Source organism: Pleurodeles waltl, chromosome 7 (genome assembly GCF_031143425.1).
Source record: "Pleurodeles waltl isolate 20211129_DDA chromosome 7, aPleWal1.hap1.20221129, whole genome shotgun sequence".
Lineage (NCBI taxonomy): Eukaryota > Metazoa > Chordata > Amphibia > Caudata > Salamandridae > Pleurodeles > Pleurodeles waltl.
Window position 1 is genome coordinate 1388270732 of NC_090446.1, and position 12782 is coordinate 1388283513.

At 44.8% G+C, this 12782-nt stretch overlaps 1 protein-coding gene across 3 annotated transcripts in view; it reads right to left on the bottom strand.

Moving 5' to 3' along the window:
* Nucleotides 1–6746: 6746 nt before the first annotated feature.
* BCL2L12 (BCL2 like 12) overlaps nucleotides 6747–12782 on the bottom strand; it is a 100526-nt gene continuing 94490 nt past the window's right edge. For all 3 annotated transcript variants that reach the window (XM_069200960.1, XM_069200957.1, XM_069200958.1), the window contains one exon: nucleotides 6747–10592. In XM_069200960.1, the coding sequence (XP_069057061.1) occupies nucleotides 10557–10592 (36 nt within the window). In that variant the 3' untranslated portion in view covers nucleotides 6747–10556. The remainder of the gene's footprint in view (nucleotides 10593–12782) is intronic.

A 12782-nucleotide genomic window follows, 5' to 3' on the forward strand; every position in this document is an offset into this window, starting at 1 on the left:
CACAATGTTGCCCCTGCAAAGTTTGGTGCAGTGAATGTCAGGATCAAGTTGGGGCTTGGACGCTGCTCTGTGGCCATGTGGGCCTTTTGTACTTTGGACTGGGCATTGGCCCTTTCTGGACAATGGTTCATGTATAATATTTGTCACTTCGGTAGTAATGGTGGTTGTTGTCATGCGAATACATTTTCAATCCTGCCTTACTGTTGTCCTTGCATTAGAATGACGTGTGTCCTGTGACTTTGTTTTTCGTTTGCAGCTGGTTGTGTGTATGGTGTGTGAATGGTGTGTGTTGTGCGTGTCACTCTCCTTTTCCTCCCTCCCTCCCTCCCTCCCTTGTGTGCTAGGCGGCTGTACTCACAGTCATCGTCTTCGTCGGCGTTGGTGTTCCAGGTGGAGCATGGTGTAGAAAAGCATCTGGAAGACCTGCAGTTCCGGTTCCATGGCAGCGTTAATCTTCTCTGTGTCTCTAATGGTGAGTCTTTGGTCTTCTGTTTTGTGTTTCCGCCAGGCTTTTGATGGCGGTGTGCTGTGTCATACATACTATGTACCTTGTCTTCCGCCTGGCTGTTGATGGCTACCACGGTGGTCAGTGGTGTTTACACTCTGGCAGTTTGTGTGGTACATTGGCTGTCTATGGGAGTTATCACCACCATGGTCATAATTTGGCAGTAATTACCGCCAGCCTGTAGGCAGTATTACCACCACTTTATCACTCACCACCATTGTCATAATGACCACCTATATATCTGGCACAGAAGTAATGCCCCACAGGAATATACTGCATACTTTGATCATATTGCTATGGCAAGGCTGGAGGGCCCAAGGCAGCAATTCCTGGAAGCGCCCATAGCTGTGGAAGAAGTTACAGCAATGATTACGGATCTACCCCTACATATAAGACTCTTGGAAACAATGGTTTCCCAGCGGAGCTTTATGAAGCCTATGCACACCTCCTTGACCCCCAACTCCTGAGAGTGTACAAAGAGGTACTAGAAAAAGACCTACTACCCTCCCTTTTGAGAAGGCACTATCGTACCACTCTTAAAGCCCAAGAAGCCCCAACTCCTACTGCCTGTTGTCTCCCATAAACATAGACCCAAAAATTCTGGCCAAGGTACTGGTACATCGGCTGCTACTTTTGCTACCTGATCTTGTCTTCCCCAAACAGGAGGGATTCAATCATGGCAAGTACACTACTCATAATCTCCACTCCCTGTTCGTTCTGATGCATCAGCTGAACCAGCAATTGAGCGCTGAGGCTGGCTGTGACACCACCACAGTGTCTGACTCTTAAGAGTGGAACCTCCTATCCACTGTACTCGCAGGAACGGGCTTTCCACCAGCTACTGATCAGGTCAATAATTGGCATCTTTGACGGACACTCAGGCTTCAATGAAAATGGCCATACTGCCCTGGCTACTATACCTGTTTTATAATGTCCCCATTGTCCTGACCAAACATTTTTTTTTAATAACACTACAATCACCTACGATTTCCCTGACATGGGCGAGCAAACACCAGAGAGTTCGCTGGGACGTTCTCACTCTCCCATACAATCAGAGTGGACTGGCAGCACCTCTGAGCTATCTTATGCCTGTTCATTTTGAACTTTTAAGTTGCTGACTTGTTCACTTGATGGGCCACGTATAGCGGTCACTATGTTATGCCATGTTATGCATGTGTGCAGGCGCATTTTGCCCATTATTGGCTACACCCCCGCCACACATAGTGATTGAACACAACACTGCACTACCTCACCCTGTCACTGCACTGATTGGCCAGCAGCCCTCACGTAGCTGCTTTGAGATTAGCTTGGTGGCTTGCATTAAGAGCTCTCATGGTGGCTCTCATGTGCGCATAACATCCTGTCAAAATCCTATACAAATGGTTTCCATTGTCCTCACTTTTTTGTTTTGAGGACACTGGAAACCATTTGTATAGAATTTTGACAGGGGCACTATCATGGATCATATTGCCTTGAAAAAGTATTTTTGATGAAACATGTGTCGGCTGTATTTTCATTTAAAGGATGTTATGCGCACATGGAATACCGGTGCTCTATATCGGAGATGTACAATAAACCAATGAATTAAAATCTTCTTCATGAACGATACTGCGGTGTTATACAATTCCTTACAACGATATAAAGGACTGACCTATGGACTGGTTGGTGGTGTGCCGCGATACATTATGTTATGAAATTGGGTTGTTTTTCAACCAGGACTTTTGCACCTGTAGTGGCCGGGTGTAGTATTGCTTGGCACCCACGTGATAATGTACTAGGACTATATTAACGAAGCTGGTATATCAAGGAAGTACGAACCTTTAAGCACAGCCACCGTCTTTTGTATGGTATTAAAAAAGTGCCACATCAACTGGTAGATAGTGCATTCCCCTTGGATTAAGGATGTGGGCACCCGGATACAAGACACTGGCATTTTTCATTCACGTCTTTTTGCAAACTAATGTAAGCTAAGTGTTCCACACTTTGCAAATATTGTGTTAACCACCTTTTGCTCTACCTCCCACTAAAGAGAAAGTCAATGTTTCCTGGTTAACATCTGCTATGACGTGGCTTTGTTCTGGTAGATTGTGTGTGACCATGTTATCATAAAACCTTGTGGAGAACTTTCCAGTGCTACATCATCTGAGCTAGCCGGTATCACTTTGTCCCTATCCGTTTGTTTAAGTGAAACACTGTCCACCGTTGTAAAGCCTTCTCCACTGAATAAGTGACAATCATGAGACCTTTCCGGGCTCATAATGACTGTCACTCTTGGTTTGTCAAACATGAGATATCACATGGATGGACAAAGCACTCACAGCAACACACTCCCGTTCCTCACAGTGAGATATTTTGACTTTTGGTAAAGCCAAATTTGTTCTTGAAATGCCAGTCTGGTCTTTGGCGCAGGGCGTTGCCCTGGCTTTGTTTGTAATTATTACTGCATCAAGAACATTCTTTATCTCTGATGAAATTAGGGAAAAAAAATTCAGGTTCATTGTATCGTATGTAGTCATACAGTGTTTCCCAAACTTTTCACTTCGGTGGACCCCCACTTTATCATTAATGGAACCAGGGGACCCCCACAGTCGCAGACCCCTGAGGAGGCTTTGCGGACCCCCAGGTGTTCCAGGTTGGAAACCACTGTAGTAGTAGGATTCACTTGTTTACGCTGGTCTGGAATAGTTTGAAAGAATTCCCCTTTACCAGCCAGGTATAGTATAGCCTTAAACTTAGATGGATGCCACTACTGAGGCATTTTGTAAAGACCGTTGGGTGCTGATCTTATGCCAAACCTTCTGTTTAGTATCTAAACATAGGGGAATACGCATTCCTGAGGTCTAATGTCGCCAGGTACTTCTCCTCATCCAGTAATGCAGTCATCTCGAACATTTGTGAGACAGTGCATTAAACATTTTAAGTCATTTATTGGCGATACGGTTGAGGCTACCATGGTTTTTACGAATTATTCTTAATACAGTTCTTGTTTTTTCTGCCTATAGCGGTCTCTTTTCCAGTAGTGTCTCTAGCTTCTCTAGATGTAAAGGGTAAGACCTTTTTCATTTTCATCTTCCCTGGTTATGTAAATGGTGGGTTTTTGTAATAATAATCTTCCTCATGTATGACATTTGTTAAGGCTCTTCCGTCTCAGGTCAATCAATCAATCAGAGAATATGTAAAGCACTATTCACCTGTGAGGGTCTCAAGGCGCTGGGGGTGGGGGAAGGGGCTGCTACTGCTCGAACAGCCATGTCTTGAGATGTCCCCTGAAGGTAAGTAGGTCCTTAGTCTGACACAGGTGGGTGGGAAGAGTGATCCACGTCTTGGTGGCGAGGTGTGAGAATGATCTGCTGCCACGGTTGTTCTGCGGATACGGGGGACGGTGGCGAGGGCAAGGTTGGCAGAGCAAAGCTGTCGGTTCGGAGTGTAGAAGGAGAGCAGTGTTGAGGTATTCTGGTCCGGTATTGTGCAGTGCCTTGTGAGGAGTTTAAACGTGATGCGCTTGTTGACGGGGAGCCAGTGTAGGTCTCTCAGGTGGGCTGTGATGTGGCACTGGTGGGGGATGTCCAGGATGAGGCGTGAGGAGGTCCTCTGGATGCGTGCAGGTGATTTTTTTCAGGTGATTCTTTTCCCATTTCTCTCACCACCAGTGCTGGGTGGTTTGGCTGGATAGGATGGGGGCTGCAAGGAACTGTCACTTAAGATTGGCAGAACCTTTTTGATTCTGCTGCCTTTCCCTCTTCCTCAAAAGGAATCCCACTGTAGGCTAACTTGCTTCGATTGTGTTTGAGTCTACGAACTATCGGTGGGTATTGATGGTTGTATTCCTGCTCTAAATAAAGTTGTATTTGGGTCGTCCTTGTGTAGACATACACCAATGTTTTGTAAAGCTCCTGTATCCCTTACCGCTTATTGTCCTTTATTGCCAAACAAATGTTCGCCATTCAGTGGTCATAGTTCATCAGGAGGATGTTGCACGATTTCTAACATGTCTTCCCATTGTTGATGTCCATACCTGCTCCAACGTGCAGTTGAATTAAGTCTATTTGACTGTGTTGCAGTAACTATTTCTACATTCTTATCTACCCTATCCAGCTTTTTACTCTTGTCGGGGGGGGGGACCAGTGGTTGGGGATGGGTTCCAAGATCTTATACTGGTTGTTGATCACTACACTACTCTATATCTTGGTGGATGGAGATTGTAATGGAGGTGGTAGTGGTACTGTATTTCATAACTGCAGGAGTAAATTACTTTGCAGTAGCTATATGTTTAAAATCACCTCAAGCCTGCTGAACTTAACTAGGGAGTCTGGGTAGAAACTGCTCAGTTATTTGTTTATGTTGTGTCTCCAACAGGAAACATAAATCATTCTGTTTGCAATAAACTGTTTGGTCTCCGCTAACGTCTTTGAAACCAGGTAATAAGTTGACATTGCAGATTGTGGGGTAGGCCTATGTGGATAATTTTGAACATCAGTTTGTGCTGAATCAGACTGTGTATTTTCTCATATTTCGTGTACAGATTGTTCTTGTTCTCATAACGTATAGATATGCCTATACCCTGTTGCCCTCTTCCTCCTAGTGTGTGCAATGTAGGAATGGTATACTTATGTCAATGTTCTCTGATTCAGACAGTTCTTTGTTTTTTGCACCTGTTTTTACACAGATTTTTGGAAAAGCTGAAAGTAAAAGATCAAAAGACGTATTCTTCTATACAAGATTGTGTTTCGACTTGGTGCTTCCTTTGTAATTTTTAACGCAGAACTTCTTATTGTTTCACCTTCTGTACGAAAAACTGAGGTCTTTTTATTTTTTAAAGATTTGTCTGCTCCTTGTTGTCCTTTTAAACTCCTCTGAAGTGTGTCACAGGCTTGCTCAATCCTTCAACTGGTGTCTTTTTCTATTAGACTGTCAGGCTTCAAAGATTTTACCACTGAAGAAGTAATCAACTTGTCGACAAAGGCAGTAGTGGTTTAGAGTAGACCCGTAAGGTGTTTTTTATGTCTCTGTGGTAATTAAAAGACTGTTTTCCCTGCCTCTCCATTTACCTTTGCAATGAGGATTCTAATCTTTACATAGTGTGATGCCCAAAAAGTTGTTTCTCCTTTTTTATTTTTCAGTGGTAGTGCCCTGCCTTACGATCGAGGAATAGGCACCAATAAATTGCATAACTTGTTTTGATCAATATTTGCACATTTTCTAAAACAGCTGGGGCAGAACGTAAAAGGAGTTATCGCGAGAACTAATGCAACCGTAAAAAAGCAAAAACAATGGAGAAACCTATGACAAAACAGTTCCAGTCATTGTCTGACTTCCTAAAGTCGAAGACTGCGAGCACGGTCTTCCAGAGTGCTAGAATCGCTGTCAGTATCAGTCTGTTTTGTACTTCCTTTACTGGTACTTGAAAGTCAATAGCCATCAATTGATTGCTATAGTTGAGCATTTCTTTAGAACTTATTTGCTTGCCTCCAAACATCGGTGGAAACAGAATCTAAAAATGAGAGTTAAGCATTTGATGGACATTACTGGGAGTACTACTGTCTCCGCCTCCTATCAACACCCACAAGAAAAACTTATTTAGACTAAAGAATATTCTGGGCCCAACTACACGACAGCAGAATAACTCAGCTTGTGACTCTAGACTAGACTTGCACTTCAGAAATAAATGATTTGATTTAGGGTACCTCACGACTGAGAAGGTACCTCATGACAGAGAGCTCACTAGAACTCAGTCCAGAAAAGTCTCCGGTGTGATGTCTGGCCTGAGGAACACTCCTGTGTTCCCTAAGCATAGACCATTGACTAATACTGATCATGAACATGTAACCAAGACCAGGGAAAACGTTGTTGAGCCCTCCCCAGTGCTTAGCACTGATAAGACCTTTGAGAACCCTTACTGGTGCCTGGCATAAGAAAACCACTATGATGCCTAAACAGTACCTAGCCAGAAGCACCATAGGTACCTCCTCAAAGACCAGTCGCTGGCCCCTGGTTTGGAGACAATCCAGAGAGCTCTCACCATTGCCTGGTCAAAAAAAGGGCCACATGATCCCTCACTAGTATCAGCTCACTTGTGCCTTGTGTAGGGATGTCCATGATTCCTCACAACAGAAAGCTCACAGACCCCCTACAAGATATCAGCCACAATCATCCCTCAATAATGTAATGTCTGAAATAAACAAGACTCCCATGACCCAACCCTCTAGGCTTCGCAGATTAAAGTTTAGTACAAGAGACACCCTTTAGTTCTCTAAGTTTTTATTTCATTCGTTCACATTAGTATATGCGCCTGCAGTAGCTATCAGAGCACGCAGACAAGTACTTTGCATGTGTTCATTTGAACGCCCACTTTCACAGTACAAAAATGTGTAAAAAAGTTTAAATAACATACTATTAACATAATATTAAAAATATCCTAGAAGGTACAGCTTGAGGTCTGTATTTACCATTCCCTGAGATATTTTCAGTTGAACTCATCATGAAGGTAGGTATGGCCACTCCGATCTATTGGTAACTGCAGCCGTCAGTGCTGCAAAAATGGGGTCAATTATCTCTGGATTAAAGTTTACGCAAAATGCCCTACACAGAAGGCACACTTGTAAGGCAAAACATCCTCAAATATAACCCAAGAAAATCCACATACCCACAACCCTGAAAGAGAAACGACATGATCACTGCCCCCAGTATATAGAGAACAACGGTAGGATCACAGTCCGATCTCAATCCAATAAAATCACCTGACAGATGTTCTCACCATTCCCTAAGAAAAATGGGCCAAGGTTTCAGACTCATAAAAAGAATGGGAAATGTTATGCAACCTATGTGCATCTGTTCGTCACAAGTAGTGCTGTTGATTCCCATGCTCTGCATACTCTTGCTATCTGGTGTTGGGGTTGGATGTTTACAAGTTTTTCTTTGTAGAAGTCTTTTGAGTCATGAGGTATATTAACTCGTCCCTTAACTCACAATGCACATGACTATTGTCTCCATGTTAGATAGTTTTTCGCACAGAGGGTGAATTTTATATGATACACATGTACTATACAAAGAAAAATTATAAGTGAAAGAGTGGAGTGGTCTGTAATAAGGGCCACATGTGTTCGGGAAGGAGGGTGGGTGCATGTGAATCTACAGTACTACCTGCTACAAACAGATGTTTGCAGGATAAGTAACATTTTCCCTCCATAGCATGTGTTTCTGTAGATACACATTTTCTGTATAGTTGTAAAGCAGTACCCTCTTATAAGTGGTGGCTAGCCTGTGGATGATGCTGATGTTTGTAATAAGGGCCTTAAGACTGTTGGGCCACCCATAGCCTGCTGTTTGGATAGGACATTAACAGTGTTTAGCAAACATATGTGAAGTTGACCATATAGCTGCCTTACATATGTTAGTTTGGTGAACGTTCCGTAAGAAGGCCATGGATGCCGCCTTCTTGCGAGTAGAATGATCCCTCATGTTAATAGGGAGGGCCCTTTTTGCCCTTTGATATCAAGTCTGTATACATTGGACTATTCATCTAGCAAATTCCTGCTTTAGATATAGGTTGCCCCTTGAGGGGCTTTGCAAACACCACAAATAGTTGGTTTGAATTACAAAAGGGTTTTGTTCTGTATATGCTTTACATGAGAGCATGCTTTACATTCAGGATATAAAGCACGGTCTGCTGCAGTCTGGTTGTGGAATAAAATACTGGTAACTATTGTCTAGTTGAGGTAGACAGGAATAACTACCTTGGCCTTAGGAAGAAAACGTAAGATTTGTCCTGAGCAGTACTGTGTCACTGCGAACTTGGATGAAGGGTTCTTGCAGTGTGAGGTCTTGCAGCTCACCAATATGGCGTAATGAAGTGATTATACCCAGGAAGGCTACCTTCCAGGAGAGGTAATGGAGCAGTCAAGAATGTAAAAGCTCAAACGAGGGGACAGGAGTTTGGAAAGGACAAAATTAAGATTCCAGCTTGGTGCTGGTCTCATGCTGGGAGTAGTTACTTGAGACCTTTCATTAATGTCTTGATTACAGATATGCAGAAGAGCGAGGCATGTTTCCTTTTCTGCATGTATGCAGGAATAGCTGCTAAAGAGCTGTATCGAAATGCAGGCTAGACCTGCCTTCTGGAGGTGGAGGAAGTAGGTGATAATATCCTGGTTTGCATGCTCTAGAGACTTTAGTTTATTAGTGATGCAGTAGTGGACAAATCATTTCCACTTTGCTGCATAACATGCCTATGTGGTAAGTCTACAGGACTCTCAAAGGAGGTCCATGCATTCTTAAGGGAGATTCAGGTAACCAAATTGTAGGACATCAGGTGCCAGGTCTAGGTGCTAGATTGAGTTGCTTGGGATCTCGGTACCTGGTATATCCTTGGTTCTTGGTGGGAAGGTAAAGCCTGTTGGGGAGCTTCTCATGAGGGCTGATTAATATCTCTCCCAGGGCCAAATACCAAAGTTGCCTGTCCTAGGGGGAGAGCCACCAGGATGAGGATTTTTTATGTTTGCAGTATCTTTCACAACACCACTGGAAGGAGTGAGAGGTGGAAAAGTGTAAATAAAAATCCCTGACCAGCTGATCTTTAGTACATTGCCTATGGGCTATGCGTGTGGGTACCTGGATGCAAAGTTTTAGCATTTTGTGTTCAGAGGGGTGGTGAACAGGTCTGCATCAGGAGTTCTTCAGTGCTGGAAATACTGGTGCGGGACTTGGGGGTGGAGTTTCCACTCCCACTTGTGGACTTGATGTGTCCTGCTTAGCAGGTCCACCAGTTCACTGCCCTCCCCTGAGATACTCTGCCAACAAGTGGATGCACTAATGAGGCAGCCAAATCCAGATTGTTTGACACAGAAAGGGGAAGTGAGTGGGTGTCCCCCTGCTTCTGTAAATAGTACATGGTGGTGATGATGCCCATCCTGACCTGTACCACTTTGTCTAGAATGAGCAGTAGAAAAACACGGAGGGTGATTCATAATGCATGAAGCTTGAAGTAATTGATTTGATGGCTCTGCTGCTGTAGAGTCCACACACCCTGCACTTTGCTCTGATTGAGGAACTCCTTTCTCTGCTTCACAAGTATCTGTGGTAATGGGGACATGTGGAATGGGGGGGTCGAAAAAAAAGGCATGTCTCGCAACAAGTTGTTGCTGTTCCACCACTGCAGAGCGCAATGTATGCTGGACTTTACCATCACTAGATCCTCCATTTGACCTTCCACCTGTGATCACTGTGCTGAAAGACACTGCTGTAATGGGCACATGCGTAGCCAGCGATGGGGTACAGTAGAGACTCACAAGACCATCATACCCAACAGGTGCATTACGGTTCTGACTGTCAGAGGAATTTGTGGCGCAAAAATAGGTGCAAACTGGAAGAAGGCTGTAACCCTTTAAGGGAAGTAAAAAACCTGCAAACACCCAATCCCAACACTAGATGGCAGGAGTACACAGAGCATGTTTATCTTCAGCAACACACATGCTACGAACATACAAGCTCATCAATCTCTTACAGCTCAAGGAAGTTGCAGGGTATCCACCATTAATCCTCCTAGGCTCACTATCGCTATAGGCTATCATGGGGTAAAGTCTTAGAGGGCAGCAGACTCACCCACTGTCAAATGCCCTTCCCCAAAGCAGCCTATGGTGTGCAAGGATGCAACATTAGTTCCCTAAAAGATAGGCCCCACAGGGTTCACTGGTTGCTCACAGTGGAATTCAATGTCCTCGGATAGCGCTAGAGACATGAGGGTCATCTTCTCAGCCAGAGGTTGACTGTTGGTTCCTTGCCAAAGTACCCCAATCTGTAATACCAGTCACCAGACCTCTGCAGAATATTCTAATCAGTTGCTTCCATCATCAGAGTCCAGCAGATTACTCCAGATGTTCAGACTTCAAGCCAGTTTCCAGCACAACAAGCCTTGATCTGAGACCATGAGGTTAGTCAGCCTCTGACAATACATTGCAGAAGTTACTGCTCACATCTCTTCATGATGGCAATCTGCAAAGGCTGGTAGATGATGCGAACATCATCATTTTTCACTTGGATTTCATGTTCCATGCACTCAGTCCAAGATATCCTCTTGACTCACAATGTTTTCCTACCAAGGGATGGAAAAAGAAAAGGTAAGAAAAAGTAATAATACGAATATCACATAAAAGGACACATGGGGAGTTGAGTCACATCAGAAACCAAAACACAATTCTTTGCCTGCATGCATGCATGTGCTGGCTCCTAAGCTCAGCCGTCTCCCATTTCTGTGTTGTTTCTCTCCCCTGTTGCTGCACATCTGTCTTTGGGTACTGTGCCTCTTGCTTCTAAGGTGCGTTGCTCCAACTTGTGCATTATGTCTGCTCTGCATGCCTCCTTCGCTGTGGTGGTGAACAAGGCTTGCTCCAGGGAAACTGAAGAGGATGTCTGCTTCTCTAAGAAGATGTTAGATACTCTTGCCATGAGTCATGGCAAAGTCTTCTTTCTTTTAAGCTCTATCCTTTCTGCCCAGTGACGTCACTAACCGGTTTCTATCCCTTTCTGCTCAGGGTATTGTGACAGCATACCCATTACCTAAACAGTATTTGGCCAGCCTTCTCTGGTTCTAGCCAGAATGATGCCAGTCAACTCCTTTTGACAAGTTAACAAAGGGAATGGTAAGTCAGACCCAGCCCGGTAAAAGGAAGAGAACAGAGCAGGATTAGTGTGTCCCAGACAAGCTAGAATATTCTGGGCTGACAAAAGGATCCCCCAAAAAACGAATGCCCATTTAGTGCCCTCTCCAACTCTTTGTTCTTGCTTCCCTTTCATTTTTTCACTCACCAAACCTTCCTTCCTTCCTTCCCTCCCTCTCCCTCTCCCTCTTCCTCTTGCTTTCTACCCAACTCCAACTACACCTTCCTCAGCCTCTCTCTCTAATTCCGGCACTGTCACCCTCTGCTCTCTACAAATCTCACTGCTTTTCTTTCTCCACCCCCCTTTCTCCCTTCTTCTCTGCTCTCACTTCCCACCAATCCTTCTAGCCCTGCTCTTCGAGCTCTCTCCCACTAGTTTGTCCTTGCCCTCTCTCTACCTCCCGCTCACTCTCCCTATTCTCTTTCCCTTTTCCCCCTTCCTCTCCCTATAAGTCACACTTGTTCTGTTCTAATTCACTCACTTCCACTATGCCTCCCTCACCCTCTCCCTTCACTACCCCCAACTCCTATTCTTTATCCCTTTCTCCTGCTCTCTAGTCCTCACTTTCCACTCCTTCTACTCATCTAACTTATTCCACTTTACCTTCATCGACCTCCAACCCACTCTTGTCCTTTATCTCTTTCCAGTTGTCACTGCCCTCTTTCCTGGTTCTCCTTCTCCCATAATTTAGGTTAGAACTATAACCAACTGTATGATTGTTGCACTAACCATCTAGTTTGTGTTATCTGCATAACCTTTGGGTCACTGCTGTTAGTTATAAAGCGCGCTCATGCCTTTTGGTGCTCATAGCTATATATTGCTGCTAAATAAGGAAAATGTTACTTATCCAGTAGACATCTTTTTGTGGCATGTAGTGCTGTGTTTCACATGCTCTGCATACTCCTGCCATCTAGTGTTGGGTTTGGAGTGTTACAATTGTTTTTCTTCAAAGAAGCATTTTCGAGTCACTGGATTGAGCCACTCCTCCTTCTCGGTGATACTGTGCATGGGAACCTAGTCCTTTGCTAAATGGTTTTCCCACAGGCGGATGAAAGGGAAAGTATAGTGGAAGTATAGAGAAAGATGTTCATGCAAGTGTATCTACATTAAGGGTGTGTGGTGAGCTCCACTCTGCTGGCTGAGCCAACAGAGTTTTAGGCACTGCGTGCTCTGCTTGGAGTTTAGAGTTTGGCCAAAAACTCCGCTACTGCCGGAGCAGACCTCACCGCACTAGTGTTATGGGCCACACAGTGCTAGTGCAAACAATCTGCGCTTGGGTTGCGTGGCCCATAACTGTTATTCTGTTGGTCGGCATGGAGCTGCTGCTGAGGGGCCACACCGGAGCCAGCTCCGGATCCAGGCCTCCCTCCTTTCACCGTCTTTAGCAGCCTGAGGACAGAGGGAGGCAGAGAGTCAGGCCACTGGCAATGGGGACCCTGCGCCTACACAGCAGATTTGAGGCAAGTAAGACCGGCCTCCTTTCACTTTCTGTTCTGTGTGCACACAGGGGCCAGCATTGGGCATGGACAGTAGTTGCATATGTTTGGGAGGGGGTGGAGGTGTGTGTGTGGGTGTGTGTGGGGGGGGGGGGGGGGGGGTCTGTCCTTGTTAAAAGGAAACGTGC